Source organism: Pocillopora damicornis, chromosome 13 (genome assembly GCF_964200805.1).
Source record: "Pocillopora damicornis chromosome 13, jaPocDami1.2, whole genome shotgun sequence".
NCBI lineage: Eukaryota > Metazoa > Cnidaria > Anthozoa > Scleractinia > Pocilloporidae > Pocillopora > Pocillopora damicornis.
Window position 1 is genome coordinate 16033634 of NC_142682.1, and position 27932 is coordinate 16061565.

The 27932-nt window shown below is 38.4% G+C and overlaps 2 protein-coding genes across 2 annotated transcripts; one reads left to right on the plus strand and one right to left on the minus strand.

Moving 5' to 3' along the window:
* The first annotated feature begins 15841 nt into the window (after positions 1-15841).
* LOC149035696 (uncharacterized) lies at positions 15842-20757 on the plus strand. Its single transcript, XM_089190940.1, has 2 exons — positions 15842-15904; positions 19576-20757. Exon 2 carries the CDS (start codon positions 19580-19582, stop codon positions 20630-20632), a length of 1053 nt encoding a protein of 350 aa, XP_089047066.1. The 5' UTR covers positions 15842-15904; positions 19576-19579; the 3' UTR covers positions 20633-20757.
* Positions 20758-22138: 1381 nt separating this feature from the next.
* Positions 22139-27883, minus strand: LOC113684811 (uncharacterized). Its single transcript, XM_027202211.2, has one exon. The coding sequence runs from the start codon at positions 27760-27762 to the stop codon at positions 24079-24081; it is 3684 nt and encodes a 1227-aa protein (XP_027058012.2). The 5' UTR covers positions 27763-27883; the 3' UTR covers positions 22139-24078.
* Between the last annotated feature and the right edge of the window lie 49 nt (positions 27884-27932).

Consider the following 27932-nt stretch of genomic DNA (forward strand, 5'->3'; position numbering starts at 1 on the left):
GTCAAGTACAGCTGTAAACTACATACCCAAGTAACTCACAAATTTAAGAGTTGACTCTTGTTTCAGCCTTGGATTCTTAGACTTTTGCAGAACCATTTTCTGAAATCTTCCTCAAGAGTGAAATTACTTCACCCAAAAAGTGTCCAACATACCGCCGATCTCCTGTACATGTTGAAGCCTTCGGGGACCGGAAACATTGCGAGTCTGATCGAAGCGTTGCAAACTCCAAGTCACTGCTGCCCAACCAGAATATTCGTAAAATAATCATTGTGCACAGAAAGCCTAATGGAATTTCCATTTTAAAGTTTAATTCAGTTTCAAGGTAATTTTCGTATACTTTTAAAGGTAGTCTGAAACAAATGCTAATTACCTCCAGGAGGGGAGGGGAAGGGGAGGAGGGTGGGAGCAGGTACGTCTTCGTCTTTGCCTGCTTAAAAGCCAACTGTGTATTGTCAAGGCTGATATGCCGTTACATTAGCACCAGGTATTAACTTTCAAGTGTAAAAGCGCAGAGGCCCAACAAAGTTTAATGTGCTAAACTTGAACGGAGGAAGTTTCCACTCTGATTAAAAACTGCTTCATAGTTTTAAGGCAAAGTTTAGGTGTACTAAGACTCTTGTGGGGTTTTTGTATGTCATTAACCCCACTACCCTTATTGTAACTAAGATATATTGAGTAATAAGTATTCCATCGTGTAAGTAACACCACACTACATTTAAGGGGGCAGAAAAGAATAATATAAAATTATTACTACCATTTTGACACACTCTAGCAATTTTAAGGACTAAATGTTTGAAAATTCAATCCAGGCAGTAGCAAACTTAAATTTCCTACCAATCATTGGCATTTAATACTTGATAAAATAAGTCACCGGAACATGAAGATTGCTCGGTATGACAGCGCCGTAAAACTCGGTCTGCAGTGACTGTCGTGGCCTCCCACTCAACGCATCGGAAAGGACATCAGAACAAGCTCCTTGTTTTTCACTCGAAGGGCGGCCGATGCCAGTTCTGAGGCTTGCTTCACTCTGATGACCAGAGATCGCTATGATGATCCAGCCGCAATGGACCTCAGCATGATCGCAGTCGCTCTGACACCATCATGATTAGTATGAATTTTAAAAGTTATGCCAGTTTGGCTATATTTTTCACCATTCCTGTTTTGCTCTGTTTTTTTTTTTTAACACGACACTTTATATACTTTACGAGTGTTAGCTGTGTTTGATTTTTATTACCGTACGTAAGCTTGCGATCTAACTGAGCGTGAAAACTTTCCAAACTCGATCGGACTGTCCATTTCATTTTCTTTTTGAGGATTTTCGTCTCCGCTCACGTCATCATTACGTAAATTACGGTGCCTGGCATGTTTACAAACCTTTGTTTGGTTCTCCTGTTGCTACTTGCCGGCTCGCTTGTTCCGAAATTTCACTTTCAATCAACGAAAAAAGGCTAAAGAGAAGTCCCGGAAAAGGTAGGACATAGTACAATTTGGCAGATGGCGTGACAGCTTCAGCTCAGCTCTATGCTCTTTACTCTCATAGAGCACGCTCTTGCAACCAATGACAGCGCGCGTTATATCCGAACTTTATTGTAACAAAGAATAAAACCTTTCTTTAAGCAACGGAGACAACGTCAGCATAATCCCAAAACCACACCCACAGAACTCACAGTTACTTTTGTCGGAGTTAATTTAGAGAACATTTCTTAAAAATTTCCAATCAGAATGTCTCACTGCTCCAGATACAAAACTTAGAATAACATTTCATTTAGAAGTATAAGATCAAACCTTGATACGACCAATCCAATATGCTGTGGATTCCATGGTAGTGATATGGTCATTTGATACTGAATACCGTATTTATTTAAATAAATGTCCTGGGTGCTCATCAAATTTTTGGATCTTAAGGGTGGGTGTTTGTTCGAGGCTGGGGGCTGATTCACTTTTCGCCATTTTCGGCAAGCGTTGAGTAAATTTTTTTCATGCCATGCTTTTGTCACGTTTGATTGAAATTAGTGCAGGTTACGAAAAGATAGTAACAGTCTCTGAATCGTCCTGAATTAAGTAATTTAAAGTTTTTAAGAATATTGGATTTAACTGCGTAGTTGTGAAGGTGAAATGCTGGAGTAAATGGAATGCGATCATTATTATCCTTCTCCGCCGTTTGTAGTGCTGACTTTCGATCAATTTGTTGGGCACTTTCAAATACGCTCGCTTACGATGCAAAACTTGTCCTTTCATTCATAACGTAGAGAAAACTTCGGGACCCAAAACAACCATAAAGATCGCTGATCGCTTCACGCGCACCTCCGCCAATGTCATGCATCAACTGCATAACTTGCGCTTATTGCAAAAAGTTGTACATTGGTGAAACAGGAAGACGACTGGCGACCGATTCCGAGAACACTTTCGCGACTAGAAAGAAATGACAAGGACGCATCCAAACCAGTCGCTAGACACTTTAATTTCCCTAATCATGCTAAGCGGCATATGGCTGTTTGCAACCTTTCCTTACATCTAGGCAGTTCGAAAAGCCGCAAAGCTCAAGAACAAAAATTTTTTTTTCAAATTGGCACCCTTAGTCTCCACTATGTCAACGAGCGCTTTACATCCAAGTGATTTATTCTTGTTTTCTCGTCACCATATTCCCACCAATAGTGCAGCTTCATTTGAAGCATATAAACCCACACACAACCCACAATTCCTCCAATCGTTCTGACGAAGGGCTAACTCTTTACGGTGGCCAGTTTACGTTATCAACTCAGTTTATAATACTAAATTATTCGTTATAACCATATCAGCTTGGATTCGCATAAAGGTGAGGATTCTATTGGGGTTATTCTAATGACGTTACCGGTTTGGTGATTGCTACTCGTTCCAGAGACGAGACGCAAGTTCGTGGTGCGTGCGGATGGATTTGGCAAAGAATCGAAGTACGAAACGTACTCAACATTTTCAGCCAACATGCTAAATTGCCTTGCTTAGTGTTTTTAAATTGATCGCCAATTCCGTATTATTTTTTGGAAAGCTTTAAGATGTCAAGGGTCCTTTCCACAGGTTTCAGTTTGATTTTCCAAGAAACCTAAGACACAAAGCTGTTTATTTTCTCAAGTTGCGTTTCGCATCTCTAATTTTCGTTAAATTTCACTGATAGATCGAGAAAGGGGTAAAATGTTAACATAAAGTTGTTTTTTTTTTCGAGTGAGAGAGACAGACAGACAGAAATAGAGAGAAAGGGAGATTAGAAGTGAGCACGATAACATTTCCGAGAATTTGAGAATTATTAATTACTTATATATTGTATGGCATGCAAATGTCTCTTACGATCGTGCTATTTTTGAAACAGAAGATGCATCGCTGATTTATCGAGGATATCCTAGGACTTCTGCTTAAATGCTAAGACTTGACCTGATCACCAATTCTGTTTCTGTTTTTTCGGAAAGCTAAATAATTTCAAGCTTCCTTTTCTCAGGTTTCAGTGTCGTTTTCCTAGTTAACTACTGAACCTTTGAAACAAAGACATACAACGAACCATTGTTTTTTCTTTCTCAAGTCGAGTTTCATATCTATAATTTTCGTTTAACTCCTCATATCAAGGAAGAGGTAAAAAGCTAACTTAAACTTGTTTTCTTTTAGGGAGAGACACACACAGAACGAGAGACAGGGGAAGAAAAGGAGATCAGTGGTGAGCACGATAACATTTCCGAGAATTTGAAAGTTTTTAATTGATTATATATTACATGGCGTGCAAATGTATCTTACGATCGTAGTTTTATTTGAAGCAGAAGTATTAAGAAGGTTTCAAGACATATTCTACCAAGATAGTGTGCTCCTTAAATATTGGCTTGTGCTCTTGAAGTTTAATTTCTTGACGACTCGATCGATCTCTTGTACTGATACGTCTATATAAGTTAACTCTTGCACTGTATAGGCAAATCGACACAACACAATATGGTCTTTACGGTGGTCTTTACACCTGTTTGATTTTTTGGAGAAAATTTGAAAATTTGGAAATTTGATTGGTCAATCGATTTCGCAGAGAATTTCGATCGCATGAGATGCAAGACTATGACGTTTGGTGAAGATTCGCATAAAAAGCTTTAACAAGAAAATTTATAATTCAAAATGCGGACTTCGCTTGTGTATCATTCACCCCAACAAGTCCCCAAAAAGCGCAGAACAAGAATTTACTTTTAGCAGGAAATTTCGAGTTAAAGTTCAGAAATAAATATGCAGTGACAGCCACTGGAAGAAAGAAATTGCGAAGAAAAAGACTGGTCTCGAAAATCATTGTAAATATAGTATATAAGGCTTTCTTTTAGGTGTCAATACTTAATAAATGACGTTACCAATAACAGGCAGATATATTTCAAATTTTGGCCTAAATACCTTGAGATCTTAGCTTCGCTGGGTGAAATGTCTTCATTCTTTGCTATAAGATAATAATATTGCTTGACCTTTTAAAAACGTTAAAAACTCAAGGTTGATCAGACGGTTTTGTCAATATTCTCTAAGTTTTTATTTTTGTGAATATATTCGATTAGCTCTGACAGATTTTAACAAAAACAAGCTATTTGATGCGAATTGTATGTGGCTAGGACTGAACCAATTATACAAAAACTGTATTGTTTTATAATGTTTTTTTAAAACATTTAAATACACCTTTTCCATAACAATCGTGCGATCGCATCGAGCCTCCGTGTTTGTTTTGCTTGTTGACATTCAGTTGAAGCTCGAGCGCTACGATCGCGTCCAGATCTTGAGCAATCAAAACCCTATGGAGCCTCCTTGAGGTTCCACAAAATACGCCCGTTCCATTTTCATGAAATTACGTTCCCATGACTAACAATAAGGTACACATAAAACCTCAGTAAATTACTTGCACTACAATGACCCAACATTAACACGTGATATCCATGCAGGCGCGGATGGTATGACTGATGAGGCAGGTGCGTTCCGGGCCTACCTCGATAAATGACTGGCTTTACTAAAAGATAACATCTTGTCAAGTGTTACCTCCAGAATTTAACTGACCCATGAGTTTTCTATTTGGTTAAGACCTGTAGACAGCTCAGAGAACATCTCAAACCCACCTCAAGAGCTATCTAGTTTTTCATCCCATTTAGTGACTTAACCATTCCTATTCCCGAGTATTCATGACTCTTTACCTTATATATTTTTTCGCAGCAACCTTCCGCAAAAATGTCGAAGAAATCGTGGATTGCATCCACGATAGATTTTATTTTCTGGATTGCTTTAAGAGCAGCAGCAAATCACCTGCTTTCTGGATTACGAACTGCACTAGATTTCGCTGCAGTGGTGAAGAATTTCAAAAATGGTGATATCGTGAGAGGAGTAATAAACTTACTCTTAGGAGTTTTAGGCCTTGTTACTGTTACTGCATTGACCGCTGTAGCGGATATAGTAGAGGATCTAACGAAACAAGCTATAAAAGAGGCTGTGGCTTATGTTGCTGAAATGATTACGCCGACAACTGAAAGGAGAGCGACCAATGAAGTTGGAAACGATCTAGTTGCAAGGAATTTGGCAGTTGAAGAGGTGTTTTCCGGAGATATGACCACGTTTACCAGAATGAGAAAAGTCGCGGTTTTAGTGACTTCTGAAGGCGTAGGTGTACTCGTTGTCGAAAGCTTCTCAATAACCCATTATTCTCGACGGTAGCTGGAAAACGAAAAAACATGCTTAGTCCCTTAGCGTAAAAATTGCCATATTTCAGCTGCTACTCGCAAGAAAAGTAAACCATAACAATTTTTCCTAACTGCGATCTGTCATTTTCTAAAGCGTCAAATTAACCGTTGCCCGTAAAATGGTTAAAATTTTAACCGTTAGTCGTAAAAGCAACCACCCCATTGAGACCCTCCACAATCGTTATTGAGGATCTTGCCCCTTGCTGGGCATGACTAGCAGCAAGCAGGGCTTTCTCTCAGTCTCGTTGTCAGTTATCCGCCGTCTGAGGTCGAGATTCACGGCTTGAGTTCTTGACGTTTATGTTTTACAATATATGTACTACAAGTTTTTTTTCGGAGGACTTTATCAGAACTGAAGTAAATGTGCGCTTTGTTACAATTATGAAGGTTGAATATTGGTCAACCAGATGTTTCTCTAACTATTAAGCTTACGGTTGTTTAGTGTTCTGTAGTGTTTTATCAAAGTTTGTATTTGATAGCCGTTGTATTTGTTCTCGACATTATACATTGATATTAGAAGGTCTTAACAAACTGAACCAAATGTAGGCTTTCTTACTGTTATGAAGGTTGAGTGTAGGCTAACCGGATGTCTCTGTAAACCACAAGCCTGCGCGTTTTCAGTGATCTGTAGTGTTTTACCAGTTGAAAGTTTATATAGTTATCCACGACTGTGTACATTGGTATTGAGAGGTCTTAACAAACTGTGCCAAATGTAGGCTTTGTTACTGTTATGAGGGATGAATACTGGCCGACCAGATGTTTCTGTAACTTTCAAGCTTACGCGTATTCAGTGTTCCGAAGTGTTTTAAAAGTTGTTCTTTTGCTTATCAGCTGAAATTGTAGAGCATTTAGAGATTAACTCGTTAAAATAATATCTGCACTTTTTGTGTGTTCTAGAGGAAGTCTTTTGGTTATGTTATTTTAAAGTAAGGCAACAAACTCGACGACTCCTGACAAAGTCAGTTGTTTTCCGAACAACTCCCAAGGAAAAACTTGCAATATTTTTGAGGTGATATTTGCCGAACCGTCAGGCACAGCTTTAAACTACATACCCAAGTAACTCACAGATTTAAGAGTTGGCTCTCATTTCCGCCTTGGATTTTAAGACTTTTGCAAAACTGTTTTCTGAAATCTTCCTCAGGAGTAAAATTAGTTTACCCCGCCACAAAGGTCTAACATAGCGCCGACCTACAGTTGAAGTCTTAAGAGACTGAAAAAAATGCGAGCCTGATCGAAGCGTTGCAAACTCCAAGCAACCGCTGCCTAACCAGGGATCAATTCACGTGCACCTCCGCAAATGTCATTTAATGCATAACTTGAACTTATTGCATAAAGTTATACATTGGTGAAATAGGAAGACGACTAGGTGACTGATTCCGAGAACACCTTCGCGACGTAGAAAGAAATGACAAGGACGCATCCAAACCAGACGCTAGACACTTTAATATCGTTAATAATTCTAAGGAGCATATGGCAATTTGCAGCCTTTCCCTACAACTAGGCAGTTCGGAAAGCTCTGCAAAACTTAAGAACAAAAATTTATCTTTTAAATCGGCACTCTTAGTAGCTTACGTGTAGCCGTACCCTCCCCCCCCCCCCCCCCGCAAGCTTAAGGTGAAACAGAAGCGAGGGAATTTCTACGCAAACCTGACTCTGAACGTGTTGCGTGCCGCCACTCTAATTTATGAAAAATGCCGTTTGATTATATTTTTTTGCGAAGTGGCACGTTTTAGCGTGAAGGTTATCGAGATAAACAACAACACTGTAGCGAATTTATTTTCCATTTTTCGGGTAAATTTGCAAATCAGCGTCCGATTTCAAATATACATTTTGCTTTAAGGATATTGGAAAAAATTCAGAGTGAGAAGAGGACGATGTTCGATTAGCATCGCGCTTACGAAATCCTCGCGGTTTCTGTTTGCATTTGCAAAAAGTGCCACGGTCGACGAAAAAAGTTGGATCGATTGCCATAGAGTCTCTTAAGAGCTCCGAGCGTGAAGAAAGAGCGACTCTCTTCTCAGTCAAAAGAATCGCTGCGAGAAACAACTAGCTTTAATTTAAGTGATTAAACGTCCGGCATCCGGACACAGTCTTAACAGCTTCGCAGCACCGTTCGTAAAGAGATCGAAGGCTGAAGGCGGACAATCCTCTTGGCCCAAGTACATAGAGATAGTGCACCTGGTCGGCTGCGAGAGCTTTAACGGGCGGCACAATAGATATAGTGACCGGTTTTCTTCTAAAGAAGAGAGACGATCGATCACTGGCGCTGCTTAATATATTAAAGATTTTCCATAGCCAGTTGGTAACGAAACCGAGTCATCATTACCTTCGAAAAACATATTTATGGCTTTTTGATGTTCTTCTTGAAATGTCTCTATCCGAAAAGTCGCACAAACTTGCCTTAAAACCTCGTCATAGATCACTGTTGTTTGAAAGGTTGACCATGAATGCATTTTGTTCACCGTTCGGTTCGTTAGTTTGAAAATAAATTACCAACTCTGGCCAATCAGAACTGACGAAAGAATTGGCAAAAGGAGTTGATCAATAAAAAGCCATTATACATTTTCTTGCAAAAGAAAATGACGTCACAGAAAACGATTCGACATTTCCTCGCCTCCGTTTCACCTTGTAGGGAGGGGAGATTACGGCTTCACGTAGGCTACACTCTTAGTCCCCACGGTGTCATCGAGCACTTTTCATACCACTAAATTATTTTTGTTTTCTCGTCACCATATTCCCACCAATAGCGTAGCTCCATTTTCTGCAAATAAACCTTCACACAACCCACAATTCCTCCAATCGTTCTGACGAAGGGCTAACTCTTTACGGTGGCCAGTTTACGTTATCAACTCAGTTGATAATACTAAATTACCCAGTTATAACTATATCAGCTTGGATTCGCATAAAGGTGAGGATTCTATTAGGGTTATTCTAATGACGTTACCGGTTTGGTGATTACTACTCGTTCCAGAAAACTGTGAGACGCAAGTTCGTGGTGCGTGCGGATAGATTTGGTAAAGAATCGAAGTACGAAACGTACTTAACATTTTCAGCCAACATGCTAAATTCCCTCGCTTAGTGTTTTAAAATTGATCGCTAATTCCGTTTTATTTTTGGAAAGCTTGATAATATCAAGCTTCCTTTCCACAGGTTTCGGTTTGGTTTGCTAAGTTACCTAAGACACCAAGCTGTTTATTTTCTCAAGTCGCGTTTCGCATCTCTAATTTTCGTTTACTTCCACTGATAGATCGGGAAAGGGGCAAAAAGTTAACTTAAAGTTGTTTTTTTCTAGAGAGAGTGATATATATATATATATATATATATATATATATATATATATATATATATATATACATATAGAGGGGGAAACAGAGGAAGGGAGGGAGATCAGTGGTGAGCACGATAACATTTCCGAGAATTTGAGGATTCTTTTAATCATTTGCATATTGCATGGCATCCAAATGTCTCTTATGATCGCGTTGTTATTTGAAGTGGAAGATGCATTGCTGATTTATTGAGGATATCCTAGGACTTCTGCTTAAATGCTAAGTTTTAACCTGATGACCAATTCTGTTTGTCTTTTTTGGAAAGCTTGATAATTTCAAGCTTCCTTTTCACAGGTTTGAATATTGCTTTTTTAACAGCTGAACCTTTGAAAGAAAGACATACGATGAAAATTTTTTTTTCTCTCAAGTCGAGTTTCAGAACTAAAATTCTCGTTTAACTCTACTAGTATATGAAAAGAAGAGGTAAAAAAAACATAAACTTACTTTCTTTTAGAGAGAGAGAGAAAAAGAGCTAGAGACAGGGAGAGCGGGTGAGCACGATAACATTTCCGAGAATCTGTGAATTATTAATTACTTATATATTGCGTGGCATGCAAATGTCTCTTATGATCGTGTTGTTATTTGAAGTAGAAGATGCATCGCTGATTTATTGAGGATATCTTGGGACTTCTGCTTCAATGCTAAGACTTAACCTGATCACCAATTCTGTTTGTCTTTTTTGGACAGCTTGATAATTTCAAGCTTCCTTTTCATAGGTTTGAATATCGTTTTCCTTGTGAACAGCTGAACCTTTGAAACAAAGACATACAATGAAACTTTTTTTTTCTCAAGTCGAGTTTCATATCTAAAATTCTCGTTTAACTCTACTAGTATATGAAAAGAAGAGGTAAAAAAAAACATAAACTTACTTTCTTTTAGAGAGAGAGAGAGAAAAAGAGCTAGAGACGGGGAGAGAGACAGAGAAAGAGAGGGAGATCAGTGGTGAGCATGATAACATTTCTGAGAATTTGAGAATTTTTGTTTATATATTGCGTGGCACGCAAATGTCTCTTACGATCGTAGTTTTATTTGAGGCAGAAGATGCATCGCTGATTTATTAGGGAGGTTTGAAGACATATTCAACCAAGATAATGTGCTCCTTAAATTTTGGCTCGTGCTCCTCTTTAATTTTATAAATTTAGGAGGAGTTTAATTTCTTAACGACTCGATCGATCTCTTGTACTTACACGTCTATATTAGCTAACTTTTATGCACATATGGACAAATCAATAGAACAAAATCACAACAGATTTCTAGGGAAGAAAGCGTTTTACAAAGAAATCCTTATAAGGGTCTTTTAAAAAAGGTCGATGGTTGAAAGAAGGTGTTCGATGCCATCATGAAGTTGAATATTGAACGCTTTCTAAGATAGAACTGACTACGCAGGCAATCAAGTCAAACACATCGTTGTTGAGATGATATATTTCAATGAAACTCGAATGTTGTGAAAAATGACCGAGAAATTTTGAAGCAACGTTTGACGAAATCTACGGTTCTAACCTTAGTAAAGTGGAAAAATCAGGCATATGAATTTTGCATCGTGGGATGGAGACGGTGGTCTTTACACCTAGTTGATTTTTTCGCAGCAACTTTGAAAATTTGGAAATTTGATCAGTCAGTTGATTTCGCAGAAAACTTCGATCGTATGAGATGCAAGACTAAGACGTTCGGTAAAGATTCGCATAAAAAGCTTTAACAAGAAAATTTACGACATATTTAGAACTTTAGATAAGTAATCATAAGCGCAAAATAAATTGTATAATTCAAAATGCGGACTTAGCTTGTATAACATGCACCCCAACAAGTCCTTAAAGACGCGCAGCAAGAATTTACTTTTAGCAGGAAATGTCGAGCTAAACTTCGTAAATAAACAGGCAGTGACAACTACTACTAGAAAGTTATTGCGAAGAAGAAACTGGTCTCGAAAATCATTGTAAATATAGTATAGTGAGGCTCTCTTTTTGGTGTCAATTTTACATTAATGGCGTTACCAAGGACAGGCTGATATATTGCAATTTTTGGCCTAAAAACCGCAAGATCTGTACTTCCCCTCGGTGAGATGTATTCATTCTTTGCCACAAGATAATAATACTGTCTGACCTTTTTAATCGTTAAAAACTCGAAGTTGATGAAACGGTTTTGCCAATATCCTCTAAGTTTTCAATTTTTTTAATATATTCGATTACCTCTGACAGATTTTAACAAGAACTAGCTATTTGATGCGAAATGGATTTGGCTAGGACTGAGCCATTAACATAGAAACTGTTTCGTTTTATTTTTTTTTTAACATTTGAATATACCTTTTAAGCAACAGTGGTGCGATTGCATCGAGCCGCCATGTCTGTTTAGCTTTTTGACAGTCTTATAGCTCGAGCGCTATGATCGCGTCCAGATCTCGAGCGATCAAAAAACCCCAACCTCTTTGAGGTTACACGAAGTACGCCCGCTCCGCTTTCGCGAAATTACGTTCCTATGAGTAACAATAAGGTACAAATAAAAACCTCAGTAAATTCTTTGCCTTAAAATAACCCTACATAAACACGTAAAATTTAGGCGCGGATGACATGACTGATGAGGCAGGCGCGTTCCGAGCTTACCCGATACATGACTGGCTTTACTAAAAAGATGGCATCCTAAATAGTGTTACCTCCAGCTGTATTTAATTGACCCATGAGTTTTCTATTTGGTTAAGACCTGTATGCAGCTGGACATCTCAAACCCATCACAAGAGCCATCCAGGTTTTCATCCCACTTATTCACAATTTCAGAGTATTCATGACTCTAACATATTTTTTCGCAGCAAACTTCCGCAAAAATGTCGAACGAATCGTGGACTAAATATACATTGAAGTTTATTGGCTGGATTATTTTACGAGCGGCTGCGGATCATATGCTGTCTGGATTACGAACTGCACTAAATTTTGCTGCAGTGGCGAAGAATTTCTATGATGGTGATATGGTTAGAGGAGTAATAAACTTGCTCTATGGAGTATTATGCCTTTTTACGTTCGCTGCATTGACCACTGTGAAGGATGTAGTGGGACAAAGTGTAAAAGAGGCTTGTGAATATGGTTTTAAAAGAATTTTTCCTACTGCTGAAAGGAAATTTGGAAAAGATCTAGCTGCAAGGGATTTCGTGGAAGGAATAGTTAATGAAGGGGAGTTTTTCGGAGATGTCAGGACCACGTTTACTAGGGTCGTTTCAGTAAGTTATGAAGGCGTACTTGAAGTCTTTGAAAGCTTCTCAGTGACCCGCCGATACCGACGGGCCTAAAAAACGAAAAAACTACTAAGCCCTTTGGCTTAAAAATTGGCAAATGTTAACCGTTAGTCGTTAGAAAAGTTAACCACAACTTAGCACTTATAAAGTGAACTTTACGACCACAATTTATACTACTGCATGCAAGTATCAGCCGAAAGTGGAAACAAGAAATAGATTAATATCCGTTGATGACAGGAACCCACCATCGATCTCGTTTCCAGGGTTCTCTCTCTTCCTTCTCGAGAAAGGGACGGAGTTAGAGGACCCTAGGACGAGGTTATCTTATCATTAGGACTCGAGATATAACCGTTTTTTCTACCAAAGATCACCGAGAGAATTTACGGAAGATCACTTTTGTTGTAGATTTGAACGGTTGTTGTTGCGTATGACTAGCGGCAAGAAGAGTTTTCTCTTCTCGTTGTCAATTATCTGTCGTCTGAGGTCGAGATTACTTGAGTAATTGACGTTTATGTTTTACAATACATGTACTATAAGTTTTTTTTCGGAGGATTTATCAGAACTGAAGCAAATGTGCGCTTTGTTACAATTATGAAGGTTTAGTATCAGCCAACCAGATGTTTCTGCAACTATATCAAGCTTACGGTCGTTGAGTGTTCTGTAGTTTTTAATCAAAGTTTGTATTTACTAGTTGCTGTATTTATTATCGACAGCATACGTTGATATTAGGAGGTCTTAACAAACTGAACCAAATGTTGGCTTTGTTACTGTTGTGAAAGTTAAGTATTAACTTACTAGATGTCTCTGTAACTATTACGCCTACGCGTATTTCATTTTCAGTAGTGTTTCATCAGTTGAAAGTTTGTATAGTTATCCTCGACTGTGTACATTGATATTAAGAGGTCTTAACAAACTGTAGGAAATGTAGGCTTTGTTACTGTTATGAGGGTTGAATTTGGCTAACCGGATGTCTCTGTAAACTACAGGCTTACGCGTATTCAGTGTTCGTTAGCGTTTTATCAGTTGAAAGTTTGTGTAGTTTTCCTCGACTATAAGCATTGATATTAAGAGGTCTGAACAAACTGTTCTTAATGTAGACTTTGTTTCTATTATGGAGTTGAGTATTAGCTTACTGGATGTCTCCGTAACTATAATTAAGCCTTCGTGTGTTAGGTTTTCCGTAGTGTTAGCGAGCAGCTGTATTTGCCCTCGATAGTATATGTAAATATCAAATAAAATGAACACTGCTGTTTGAAAAAGAAGTTTCCTTTGATTGCTATTGCTTATCAGCTAAAAGAGTGTAGTTTCTAGACATTTACTTGTTAAAGCAATGAATGCAGTTTGTTGTGTTCTTAGGATATGTAGTATTTCGTTGTTTTTACTGTGTTACCTGAAAGACTGGTGAAAACTTCTCCTCGTTTTGTTGAAAGCCGTCTTCTAACAAAAACCTAAGCAATTCAGGTGTTTCAGGACTACTCCTTGAGAATAGGTAGCATTTGCTGAGCTGTCAAGCACAGGAATTACCTTCCAATTCATCAACAGATGTAAGAGTTGGTTCTTACTTTAAGCCCTGCATACTTGGTCTTATGCTGAACAATTTCAATCTTTTTTATTGTCCTTAAGATTGAAATTATTTTTCCCAAAAGATGTTTTACATGGTGCCGATCTACAGTTGGAATCTACGTAGACTGAAAAATGCGACCCTGATCGAATCATTGAAAGAATACGCTAAACAGATAAACTTTAAATGGTCCAAGTTCCCGCTGCCCAACAAGACTATTCGTAAAAATTCGTTAAAGGTTTGATCGAGTTCTCATTTTAAGGTCTAATTCAAGTTTAAGGCAATTTTCATGTATTTATAAAGATAACCTGAAACAACTTCCGGTTGCCTCCTCCAGGAAGGAGGGAGGTGGGAGTGGATACCTGCGGGTGTTTCCAGACTCCTTAGAAAGAAAGAGCTCTCAGAGAGGAATAGGGGAAGCCATTCGGTAACTGATCAAAAGAAACACACAAACGCCATAACAAGGCTTGGTTGCGATAAAATGGAAGGCTGAAACGGATTTCATTTGAACAGGCCAAAAATCATCGGCTGGACCTTTCCTGAATCCATGCCTCCTTGCGTATACAGTAAGGTAAAAATATGATCTATCCATTGCATTTGTTATTTGAAAGGATGATACAGGATAGCCGTGAGTAGGCCTTGTTTCCAAAGCCACCTTCTCCTAGTCCAAACAATAAAAGTAACTAACAAAGCTAATTCAAAAAGACATTTTCAGCATTTCATTAAGAATTCTTTCTTCTTTGGCCTATAGAGAGTTGGCAGCATACGACTTATCGCACGGTTCCCGCCCAAACAAACAGTAACTGCTGAATACGTGCGTCATGCAAGCCGAGTGCGAGTTATGTACTGTAAATTACGGATCGAGTTTTTCCACCCGGTTTTATGGCCTGAGCTTAAAGTGTGTCAAACTGTTTTAATTGTATTTTTTTCTATAATAGGCTTTGGTTCGCTTTCTCTAGAAATAAAATTGGTCCCAGGTAAAAATTCGACTAAATAAACAAAACCGTGATAAACTTGTCAATTATTTGAAGTATAAGGTACGACAAGCGTGCAGCTGAACTGAAATCAGTTTTCTAGAAAGACAAGATTTGTCTTTTGCTGCAAAACTTGGGGATTCCAAAAACGTTAAAACGACTTTGGATTAATCCTGGAAATTGTAGGTGGGATCGATCCTTTGGCAACCTTGCTGGCTGATCTTGTGAGCTGATAAGACGCTAACGGTATTTGACGGCTTTCAAGTTTTTAATGCAGATGCAACAGACGAAACAAAAATTTGTCCTTTGATTTTGTCGGAACAATTCTAGTTTCGCCCGCTAGTGAAGAAAGGTCCTAAGGTACACGACACCCGTCAGTTATAAATTACTGCCCTTAAAATGACCCAATATTAACACGTAACATCTAGGCGCGGATGATTTGACTGATGAAGCAGGCGCGTCCCGAGCCTAACCAGGTACATGACTGGCCTCCATCAAGGCCTTTTCCCACAATATCGCTTCTTCGTCTTCAGTTATTTTTTCACCAGTGTCCATTTTGCACTTCTGGGCCATTCCACACTTCGTTACACCCTTCATCTCCGCGTCTAAAAACTTTACGGAACTTTACGCGTTCGACCTTTATGGGCATTTAAAACGACTCGCCGTTTTAAATGCCCATAAAGGTCGAACGCGAATATTTCATCTATTACATATATTAAGTGGCATGCAAATGTATCTTATGAATAGTGTTGTTCTTTGAAGCAGAAGATGAATCGCTGCTTTATTGAGGATATCCTAGGACTTCTGCTTAAATGCTGAGGCTTACCCTGATTACTAATTCTGTTTCTGTTTTTTGAAAAGCCTGTTAATTTCAAGCTTCCTTTTCACAGGTCCCAGTATCGTTTTCTTTGTTTACCACTGAACCTTTGAAATAAATACATACAATTAAAATTGCTTTTTTCTTTCTTAGGTCGAGTTTCATATCTATAGTTTTCGTTTAACTCCACTAGTAAATCAAGAAAGAGGTAAAAAGCTAACTTAAACTTGTTTTCTTTAGGAGACAGAGAGAAACAGAGCGAAAGACAGACAGAGAGACAGAGGAAGAAAAAATATCAGTGGTGAGCAATTTTGGCTTATTACTAATTAGCGGCTGCAGACAAAGCTGAGGGAGTTACAATTTTTTTCAAAACCATCAGCCAGGCGAGGTTTGGCTAATTGATTTGATAATCATAATTCTTTTGATCGAAACAGGCGATCGAAATTCTACAAATAGCGCATTCAGGCTAATAGTCTACGGACATTTCTTTTTCGGTCATTTAACCCACTTTGTTTACCATCAAATGTATGTTCCCTAAGTGCCGAAACAAAGTGAAAATTTGCCTTCTAGAATATAAAAAAAAACAAATAGAAATAAGTTTTGTATGTCTAGCTATTTTTCTTTTTTTTTTTTTTTCTTTTTAACCATATTTATTTCAATAAATGTCTTGGCAGCTTATTGAATTTTTGGATCTTAAGAGTGGATGCTTATTCGAGGCTGGGAGCTTATTCAATTTTAAACGTTTTCGGCAAGTAGCAAGTTCATTTTACAACAAAAAGTGAATTATAACAAACATGAAGATGTACATATACAGTAAATTTAAAGAAAGGAAATAGTAATCAATTATCCTCTCATGCACCTATTATTTTTTTTCCTGGGGAGGGGGGGGCTGAGTGCCTATTAAATTTTCCGTCTTACAGGGTAGGAGTCTATTCAAGGTTGGGCACTTAATCAAATAAGTATGGCAATGTCAACTTAAATGTTAACAATCAAGAAGAAATAAAACCAGATACGAGTTCATAGGGGTTCTGACTTCAAGCAAAAACTACTCCTAATAAGTGCTGATCACTTTAAGTTAATTCCAATCCTATTTGCCAGGTTGCAATTAGATTTTATCCAAACAAACGATCTGATGTTTGATTCCTTATGTGGACTCTGAATTTTTCAAAGTTCCACGCTAATGACAACAAGAAATAAAATTTTTCATTCTTTCCTTACCATATTTACTCAAAATTTACCATCTTTCTTTGTCTATTTACAAACATGACGTTATCAAAAAAATGCTGATCCCACAGTCATACCACATTATGTGTTTGTGGTTAATAATTGTTGACATGAGACGAATAAAATATATGAGGGTTATGAATAAAGCTCTGAACATTGCATATCTAAATTGCATCTCGGTCTGAATTTCTCAATAAAGTTAAATAAGATGTTAATTAACTCATTTGTAGTATTTTTTCGCCTTCATGAGCCGTTTGAAGTGTCTTTTTACGAAATTACTCAGGACAGTTTTACTCATAATTTCAAGGCAATTTTCAAGTATTTCACAAAAACAACCGGTTGGGTGTGTGAAGGTGTTTCCAGACTCCTCAGTCAAGAAATAGTGTTTAGATAGGAAGGGGGGAGGCCATTCGGTATCTAATCAACAGAAACACAGAAACCCCATGAGAAGGCATGCAAGGTTGCGATAAAATGGAAGGCTGAAACGGATTTCATTTGAGCAGGCCAAAAGTCATGGGCTCGACCTTTCTCTTTCAATGTTATTTCGATATCTCGATTTTAACCTTAACAAAGGCTCAGTAACTGCTGTTCTGATGGTGACAGTGAAAGCTCCTTTCCTCTGCAGAGGTTGGTCATCGGGCCTTCTATGGCTTTATTTGGCAGAGCCTAGTATAGTAAGGCCATAAAAGGGAATGTTTACTCACGTGATATCCCAGAAGCACTTTTGATCAGAGACGTTAGTTTCATGTTAAGCCCCGAGTTGATTTCACCCAAAAAACAAGGAGATAAATTGAAGGTAAAAATTACATCTAGAGTGAGAAAAATAGTAAAGTTTTCGCTAAAATTCCTATCTGCTTCGATAACACAGCCATGTCAGTTTAGATCACTCAATAGTTGCTCTGATTACTTCGCTGGTTTGAGGTTTGCTTCTCGTTCAAAAAGTCGTAACTCGCAAATTCGTCGGGTGCGTAATCGCAAAGCGAGGAGTCGATGCTAAAGCGCTCTGAAAATTTTCAACAAACAGCCAAATGAACTTGCTTGTTTTGGTTCTCTTTCTCACTCTTTTAAAGCTCGATAAAAGTTCCTTCTGACAGGTTCGAGAAGACAGTAAATAAAAGACACTATCGCCTCTAATTTTTATTAAATTTAACTGATACATTGAGAAAGGGTTAGAAAGCAAAATTTCAGTTGTAATTTAGTATTAGGAACCGACTTGATAATGTAAATTGGCCATCGTAAAGAGTTTAAAAGCTGACTTTTTGAGCGTTAGCCGCTCGTCGGAGGAATTAGAAAGATGGCGTTCAAAATAAACTTGCAAATGAAGTTGTTGATTTAGGAGCTGAAAAGACTTAGTGCGAACGATTTGTAGATAATGATTGGAGGACATTAGATAATTTATTTTTTAGATTGACTATCATGAGTATTGAACGTAAAGTGCAGTCTAAACTAAACTTACCAAGTTGATAAGCCTGCGTTAAAATTCAAATAAAAGTTAAAATAGCCTCCGAGGAGGACCAAATTATTCAGATCCTCTGGAACTTTCGCATAAATAAGGCCATTATCGTAACAAAGATATGTCAATCTAATTTTTGATGTCTAACTGAGTCGGGGGCGATGGGGCCAGCGGTTTGGCTTTGTTTTTGCGTCTTTGACACAGATGAAATAGACAAATCCAATCATGGTTTCAAACTCAGAAAGATAAACAAAAAGCTCAGGTTCTACAAGACCAAGAAGAAAACGTGAAGCACCCATAGTGTTTCTTGTTTGATCAAAGACCTGTCGGCATCAATTGTTTACAATGTTTGGGAGACGAGTATGATATAGCGGAGCATTCTAGAAACATCTCCTATACAGTTTCATCAGATTTTGTTTGGTTAATTAACAGCACACCAAGAAACTTTGTCTACTTTCATAAACTTTGTCTTTGACATTCGATTTTTTTGTTTAATTTTTGTGAGAGATCGAAGTGATAAGCGAGATGACGTTTTCGTAAATAGATGTGCAGCAAGTACGCATGGCAGCTTAGCTCAGCGCACAAGGTTCTATAAATAAGAAAGAATCACTGAATCATCACATACCCAAACTTGGAATACATAAGTCATATAAGCCAAGTCCGAGGTATATACTGTAAATTACGGATAGAGTTTTTCCGCCCGGTTTTATGGCTTGAGTGCAAAGCATGTAAAACTGTTTTAATTGTATTTTTTGCTATAATATGCTTTGGTTCAGTTTCTCTGGAAACTATTGTTACGGAAAATGAAAATCATTTCTGGCAATGCAGATCAAAATTTCGACAATTTTCGCAAACTTTAGGTCCATTCAACATATATTTTTGGGCAAATCGCTCATGGAAGTCTTACGAAATACGTCCGTTCCATTTGCGCGAAACTGATTAAGTTCTGGCGAAAATAAGTAACACAATTACTAAGGTAGACGAAAACCCTCAGTAAATTACCGCCCTTAAAATGACCCAATATTAACAAGTAACATCTAGACGCGGATGATATGACTGATGAGGCAGGCGCGTTCCGAGCCTACCCCGGTACATTGATGGTATTATTATTAAAAATGGTACTCCCAGTATTCAACTGACCCATGAGTTTTCTTTTTGGTTAAGACCTGTATGCAGCCCACAGGATATCTAAAACCCATTTCAAGGGCCATTCAGTTTTCCACCCCATTCAGCCACTTAACCGTCGCCATTCCAGAGTATTTCTGACTATTTATCTTTAATTTTTTTCCTTAAAGAAAAATGGCAGACGAATCGTGGATTGCATATGGATCAAGGTTGACTGGAGAGCTTGCTGCAAAATTATTTTTAAATGGTGTGATGCCTGGATTAGGGTCTCTAATAGATTTCACTCAAGCGGCGTGGGATTGCTGTAATGGTAATTATGCTGGTGCAGGGGTAAACGTACTGAGTGGGGTTGTAGAAATTGGAACTGCCGGTATATCGAGCACTTGGAAGGGTTTTGCCAAAGAAAGTGGAAAAAAGGCTCTCATTCAAGCTGCTAAAGAAAAAGCGAAGACAGATGGGGAGAAAATGGTGGGTAAGCAAGTTACAAAGGGTCTGGCAAAAGGAGTGGTTGAGCAAACAGTCAACGAAGTGTTTTCTGCAGATACCAAGGTTACGTTAAACAACATGGTACAATCTGTAGGTCTCTCATTGATTTCTAGTGGTGGACGTGAAGTAGGCAAGACGGTTTTTGAGGATACTTTCCAGTACCTTGGTGGGTCAGCTTTAGAACACATCCTTAAAGGAGGCGTGAAAAAAAATGCTCAAACTTTTTCATGTGAGTGGATGAAGGAAGCAGCCAAAAGAGCCGCTGAGGAAGAGTATCCCAAATATCGGGCCAGGAAGCGTGCATTGGAATTTGGCGGTTCTGCATGCAAGGGATGGATAAATTACTCGTTCAACGCCCCATCGCAAGCATTTGAAAGAGAGCCTAGGAACACCCTGTCTAACTACGCCCCTCATGAAGTTTGGAAAAGTTTCCATTCAACCGAAGGCTTAAACTTACCGGAGCAAAGTCATAATTCTTTATCGGGTACATTGGAAAGGGAGCCTGTTACCTTTTCTTTGAACCCCCTGTCTAACTACGCCCCTAATGAAAGTTGGAAAAGTTTCCAATCAACCCAAAGCTTTAACTTCCAGGAGCAAATTCATAATTATTCACCGGGTACATTGAAAAGGGAGCCTGTTACCTTTTCTTTGAACCCCCTGTCTAACTACGCCCCTAATGAAAGTTGGAAAAGTTTCCAATCAACCCAAAGTTTAACTCATAATTTTCTAAGTTTTCCATGACTTATTTTGGTTGGTTGAAAAGTTCGTTCCACTGGAATGAACGAATTAACCCTCTGCCAGGGTCACCAAAAGAAAGGAAATGAAGGTTGCGTAATGGCTAACCGGATGTTTCTGTAACTATCAAGTTTACGGTTGTTTAGTGTTTGTATTTGCTGGCAGCTGTATTTATTCTCGACAGTATACGTTGATTATTAGGAGTTCTTAACAAACTGAACTAAATGTAGACTTTTTTACAGATAGCAGACTAGGGCTAGGGGGTTAGATTAAGTCATCGTTTAGTTTAAGTTTCACAATCTATGTATTAATAGGTTTTTTTTTTCGGAGGATTTATCAGAACTGAAGCAAATGTGTGCTTTGTTACAGTTATGAAGGTTGAGTATTAGCCAACCAGATGTTTCTGTAACTACCAAGCGTACGGTTGTTTAGTGTTCTGTAGTGTTTTATCAAAGTTTGTATTTGCTCGCCGTTGTATATATTCTAGACAGTATACGTTAATATTAAGAGGTCTTAGCAAACTGAACCAAATTTAGGCTTGGTTACTGTTATGAAGGTTGAGTATAAGACAACCGTATGTCTCTTTAAACTACAGGCCTGCACGTATTCAGTGTTTTGTAGTGTTTTATCAGTTGAAAGTTTGTATAGTTATCCTTATATAGTTAGGTTGAGTACTGACCAACAGGATGTTTCTGTAACTATCAAGCTTATGCATATTCAATGCTCTGTAGTGTTTTATTGAAAATGTTCTTTTGCTTATCAGTTGAAATTGTAGAGTATCTCGAGAGATTGACTGGTTACAATAATATCTGCATTTTTGTGTGTTCTAAAGGAAGTCTTTTGGTTATGTTATTTTAAAGTAAGGCAACAAACTCAACAACTCCTGACAATGTAAGTTGTTTTCTGAGCAACTACCTGGGAATGACTCACAAATTTGTGGTGATATTTACCAAACCATCAAGCACAGCTGTAAACTTCACTCCCAAGTAACTCACAGATTTAAGAGTTGGCTCTTATTTCAGCCTTGAATTCCTAGACTTTTGCCATTTTGCCATTTTCTGAAATCTTCCTCAGGAGTGAAATTATTTTTACCCAAAAAGTGTCTAACCATAGTTAGTAGAGGAGAGTATGGTCTAACATAGAGCTGATCTACAGTTGAAGTCTACAGAGGCTGAAAAAATTGCAAGCATGATCGAAGTGTTGCAAACTCCAAGTTACCTAACCAGAATATTCTTAAAAAGGTCATTATGCTTACAAAGCCTGATGAAATTCCCATTTCAAAGTTTAATTCAGTTTCAATGTAAGTTTCATGTAGTTTAAAAGGCAACCTGAAACAAATTCCAATTGCATCCTCCAGGCGGGGAGGGGGAGGGGAGAGGGGGTAGGAGCAGGTGTAGGCAAGATGTCATATGTGTTCATCTTTGCCAACTAAAAAGTGAACTGTGCATTGATATAAGCCACACACTGAAAGGTCAAGGTTGATATTCCTTCACATCAACTTTCGAGTGCAAGTGCAAAAAGTCCCAACAAAATTTAATGTACTAAACTTGAAACAGAGAAAGTTTCCACTCTGATGAAAAACAAATCTATTGTACTGCTTCACAGCTTTAGGGCAAAGTCTAAGTGTCTCTTGTGGGGTTTTTGTTTATCATTAACCCCATTACCCTCACGGTTACTAAGATATTGAGTAATAAGTATTCCATCATGTAATTAACACTACACTTCATTAAAGGAGGCAGAAAATAATAGTATAAAATTGCTTATACCATTTTGACACACTCAATTTTCAAGATTAAATGTTTGAAAATTCAATCCAGGCAGTAGGAAACTTAAATTTCCTGCAAAGTACTGGGTTTTCATACTTGATAAAATAAGTTTCCCAATAAAGAATAAAATATTTGAAATATGTGAGCAACGGGGACAATGGCAACACAATTTCAAAACCACTCCCACAGAACCCACATTTACTTTTGTCAAAGTTAATTTAGAGAATATTTCATAAAAACTTCCAATCAGAATGTCTAACTGCTCCAGATACAAAAATTGGAGTAAAACTACATTTCCAAGTATCAGATCAATTCATGATATGACCAATCCAATATACTGTGAATTCCATGGAAGTAATATGGTTATTTGATTCTCAATAACATATTTATTAAATGTCCTACATGCTTTTCAAATTTTTGGATCTTAAGAGTGGGTGCTCCTTCAAGGCTCAGGGCTTATTCAATTTTTAACATTTTCAGCAAGTAATAAGTTTATTTTACAACAAAAAAATGAATCATACCAAACATGAAGAAGGGGAAGGGGAGGGGTGGCTGGGTGCTTTTTAAATTTTCATTTCAACAAGGTAGGAGCTTATTCAAGGTTGGGAACTTAATCAAATTAGTATGGCAAATGTTAACTTCACTCGAAAAAAATAAAACCAGCTACAAGTTCATTGGGGTATTAACTTCAGGCAAAAACTAATCCTGGTAAGGCCTAATAGCTTCTAGTTAGTTCCAGTCCTATTTGCCAGCTTGCAATTATATTTTTTCCAAACAAAAAAGCAATAATCTTCCATGTTTCTTAACCTCAATCTCTTACAGCCTAGCATTCATGTTCACTGCCTAAGAAAGATGGTCATTAGCAGAGCAGTAGAGTGCATAATCCAAAGGTCTCATGTTCGATTCCTCTTGGGGACTCAGAATTTTTCTTGGTCCCATGCTATATAATGACGAGGAAATAAAATTTTTCATTATTTCTTTACCAAGCTCAAAATTTACCATCTTTCTTATTCAGTGTACAAACATGATGCTGTCAACAATGCTGATCACACAGGCAGACCACACTATGTGTTTGTGGTTAATAATTGTTGACATGAGACAAACAAAATCAATGAGGGTTTTGAATAAATCTCTGAACATTGCATATCTAAATTAGATCTCAGTCTGAATATCTTAATAAAGTTCAATAAAATGTTAATCCACTCATTTGTGGAATTTTTTCACCTTCATAGGCTGTTTGAAGTGACTTTTTACAAAATTACTTTTGGCCAAAAAACACAAACCACAAACACATAGTGTGCTCTGCCTGTACTGATCCTAGCAGGATGCAGGACGCATGTCATATAATAAACTTTGTAATTGGCTAGCTCACTGCAGAGTCTGTGGCTCAGCAAGAGAGCATCAGAGTGCTAAATCCAAAAGTCTGAGGTTCAATTTCTCAAGAGGACTCAGAATTCTTTCTTTGTCTCACACTCCTGACAAGGTGAAAAAATGTCTTTTGTGATCACCAGATGTAGTTTCTGAGGATAAAAATTTCAGGGTGAGGTAAGGCAGGTGGGGGAGGGGAATTTTGATAAAAAAAACTCTCTTATGGGTGGGTATGGGCATTTTCTAAGACAAGTCAGTTACACCTTTAGGTTGACCTACTTTTTAGCTGGTCACTCAAAGGATGTGGAAGTTCTTGAATTACCAGTGATAGACTGGTGAAGGAGGAGCTCCAGTGTCAGTCATAGAAGGTACGCTTTTCCCTTCATGGTAACCATCAAAGTCTTTTGGACAGCAGTACTTCCAGCCACGATACAGAACAAGCACAAGCAGGTAAACAAGAGGTACATATGCCAGAAGCTCTACAATCAGACTAAGGCCATTAAAGACAGATGTTGGTGCGTCACTGACAATACCCGAACTGAAGCTAACAATCAAGCACAAGTTTGTAAGAAGCACTGCATCAAGTCTGTTAAGGTACTCATACTGCTCATTGTAAGGACGAAGATACAGACCTGTGACTGCAATGAGGACACAGGACACTTCCAGGATGGATCTCTTCAGGGGCCCAAATGGAACATACAAGGCAATCAGCAGGATGTAAATGCGACACAAGAAATAAAATGCTGCAAACCACCTGAATTCATTTTTAAAGCACTTCTGGAAGTTGTCATAGTACAATCTGAAATTTTTCAAATAACGAAAGTGCTTTAAGAACCATGGTGTAAAGAGAAGAATCAACGGTATGAACATAACAAAAAAAATAATCCACAGGCAGGCAATGATGGTAAATGGTAAGTGTTCCTTCCAATCTCTTTTGAAGTCGATGTTACCATTTGCATACAGCACCCATCTTTCTTGTATGGGAACATAGTGAACAATGTTGAATGAAATCATAGTCACATTTGTGTAACACACAACCAACAGAGTGCAGAAGGCATGAGAGACATTCCTGTTTATGTAGCAGGCAGGGCGGCAATTTGCAATCTTGGCCAAAATCACCAGTATGAGAAGAACATACAGTGGAAAAATGTAGTTCACACCAAGTTTCTGAAGGTTAGTCATTCCTTTGTAAAAGCAAGTTCCAGCACCATTTATTTCCCAGTTGGCAAGACCAATCACAAAAGAGATGAAGGGATCAAGTTTTTGTCCTTCTTGAAGAAGAAACAAAATAATTTGATAAGAATACAGCCAGGTGTTGAGGTACGTGGTGAAGATGTCCAAATTGATCCGAAACACCATTAGGACCAGCACAGGTGTCACAAAAAAGAATACCAGAGAAAGTAAAATGTGGACATTTGTACATGATGGTCTGCACTGTTCATTGCCTAAATTCACAGAGTAGCCATGTTTGCATGCTCCACACAGAATGCTTGTACCATCGCGTCCTTTGGTACACATTGTTTCAGGACTGTATCGGAAAGTTGGTTCACGTTCAGAGAGATTACAGTAACGTGGTGGACAAGGGTATGTGCTGAACTTATTGTCTTTTACGCCACCCCAATATCCTCTCTTTAAGAACACATACTTGGCATCTGAACTACAGTTTGAAATACCTGACTCAACAGAGCTTGAGATACAAGAGCAGGTCTTGCTATCTGTCTGCTCATATCCATCATTACAATGTTGTAAAGTCAATTTCCCTTTGGAAGAACTCTGCACAACACGACCCACAACAGTGCTGAGTTGAATTTTAAATGGACGTTTTACACCTCCAACAAGATGCAAGCTGTTGATCTTGGGATGATCTCCAAGCACTAGAAACAACTTAGAAGCTGTTCCAAGTTCAACATTGCCTTTGGTATTTTGACTGTGTTCTTCAGTTATGGTTACCTTAACAACACCCAAAACAGAACTATTCTTTTCATCAATTAACTCAACAGTTGGGTCAAAGACTTCACTTGGAGAAACCATCCACTCATTTTCATTGAACTCGATTAGGACTGGATCAGTAGATATTTGGGCTTCACTGCTCTTGTTTTCATCCCGATATAGAATTGTGTCTTCCCACTCCAGAGTTCTGTGGTTTATGCGAGGTTCTCCATCTTCACGGCATCCTTGAAGAGTGGAAGCATACACTGAGTCTCCACCACCTGTTGCTACTACCAGATTACCCTCAAAAACTATTTGAGTTTGCCATTCTGTGATATTCTGTAGACTGAAGCTGTGGTTATAGGCAAGGAAACACTGTCGTGTCTTAAGCTGAGTTGTATTGAAGGCCACGACAGGAGGACCAGAGTCTTTCACATAAATAGCACCACCTCTCTTTTGAGCAGTGTTGTTGAAGAAGTGAAGGGTGCTGAATGGCATAAGCATTAAGAATGAAAGGCCATACAATCCTAGTGCACCCCCCTCCCCTCCTGTGTTATTTCGGAATGTCACATGACCAAAAATGTACAGCACAACATTCTCAACCACCATTGCAGTATTGTCATTATGTTCAATGTACACAACTCCTTTAAAAATGACTGGTAGGGAGTAGGAATAAATTGCTCCTTGGCCAATGACTTTTTCATCTTCTGTCAATATTATGTGGTTGTTTGTGACATTACAGTCCTCAAGAACAACAACATAAAGTTTTGGTCCTCTTGTGACAGAATTTGAAAGACCATTTACTGCTGCCTGTGTAGACATTCCAATAGCAGAACCCATTGTTGCTGTGTTGTTCCTCCAGGTACAGTTTTTGTATTCTATGCGAAGCCCATCACCATTGCCTTTGAAAAAAGATTGCCACTCATAAAATGATACTCCTCCTCCAAAGATGGCTGTATTGTTTTCAAACTTGCAGTGTTCATACTTCATTTTGTTTGGAAGTAACCCTTGCTGATGGTCTCCAGCAGTGGTACCACTTCTGATGCCTCCTCCAGCATACGTAGCATTGTTGTTATGAAACACACAGTCTGTTACTTCAAATGTGTTGTTTTGCACTTTGTCATGAAATTCTATGAAAATCCCGCCACCCCAAATGGCAGTATTTTCTTCAAACTGACATCTAGTCACATGAATAACATTATTTTCTGCTTTCCCATTGACAAATATAGACAAACCTCCTCCTCTTCCAAAGGGAATGTGATCATCCCCAATTGGAAGTTGGACTATTGTTTCATACTGTTGACTTGGTGCACAATTCTTTTTGAACGTACAGTTGTAGAAAGTGTAACTACTGTTAGTGTCAAACTGAGCCAATGTTGTTGAATTGAAATCAAAGGGAAAAGTTCCACCCCTGTAGGTTAACTCCATGTAAATGCCACCTCCTGCAATTGCTACATCTTTTTCATCATCTTTTAAGTTATCCGGCCGATTGTTCTCAAACCGAGAATGTGAAATACGAACCTCACCACCAATGTCGTACATGTTAAGTCCAATTCCGGGACTGTCGACAATATTGCAGTGGTCGATAACAATGTGTTTACAGTACACCAGAAAAACAGCTGAATAAAACTCGATGTGGGGATATTTAAAATCTCTGCCAGTGGTACTTGCATGCAGTCCGCCACAGCCACGCAGCAAGATTCCGCTCAGAGTAATATTGTCGCTGTTTTCAAAGGATAAACTGCCATTATTCCAGGGGCATTCGATGGAAACTATCAAGTACGGATCGCCAACCAATTCGAACCCGTGCAAATTCATGAAGTCAAAATGCTGGCTGAGATTGTACGGCTTCTTTCCAGCTATTAACTGCACAAGAGTTGAATTAATTACATGAGCTAAGGCATAGCCTAAGGTTTTACAAGGAATTGTTTCATTCCAGCAAGAGCTCGTGTCCACTCCACCATGTTGTGATACTGTAATTCTTCTTTTCCACGTCAATTCTGCACGCAGTGATGGGGCAACTGCTAAAAGGCAAATAAAAGGGATAAAGAAAGAAATTAAAGACACAGCCATCGCGACCTTACGCCCGTATCACTGGTTGTTTTCTTCTAATGCAGTCGGTTAATTTCCAACTTCGCATGTCAACTTCCTCGTTTTCACAGAAATCCCAAACGATGAGTGGCGTGACTTTCGTGGAACTTCGCTGATAAACCACGCCGGCTGAGTTCTTGCACGTTCTGCGG

What these genes read in the sequence shown, in the direction of transcription:
- LOC149035696 (XM_089190940.1), top strand. Translation starts at nt 19,580, where the DNA reads ATGGCAGACGAATCGTGGATTGCATATGGATCAAGGTTGACTGGAGAG.
- LOC113684811 (XM_027202211.2), bottom strand. Translation starts at nt 27,762, where the DNA reads ATGGCTGTGTCTTTAATTTCTTTCTTTATCCCTTTTATTTGCCTTTTA.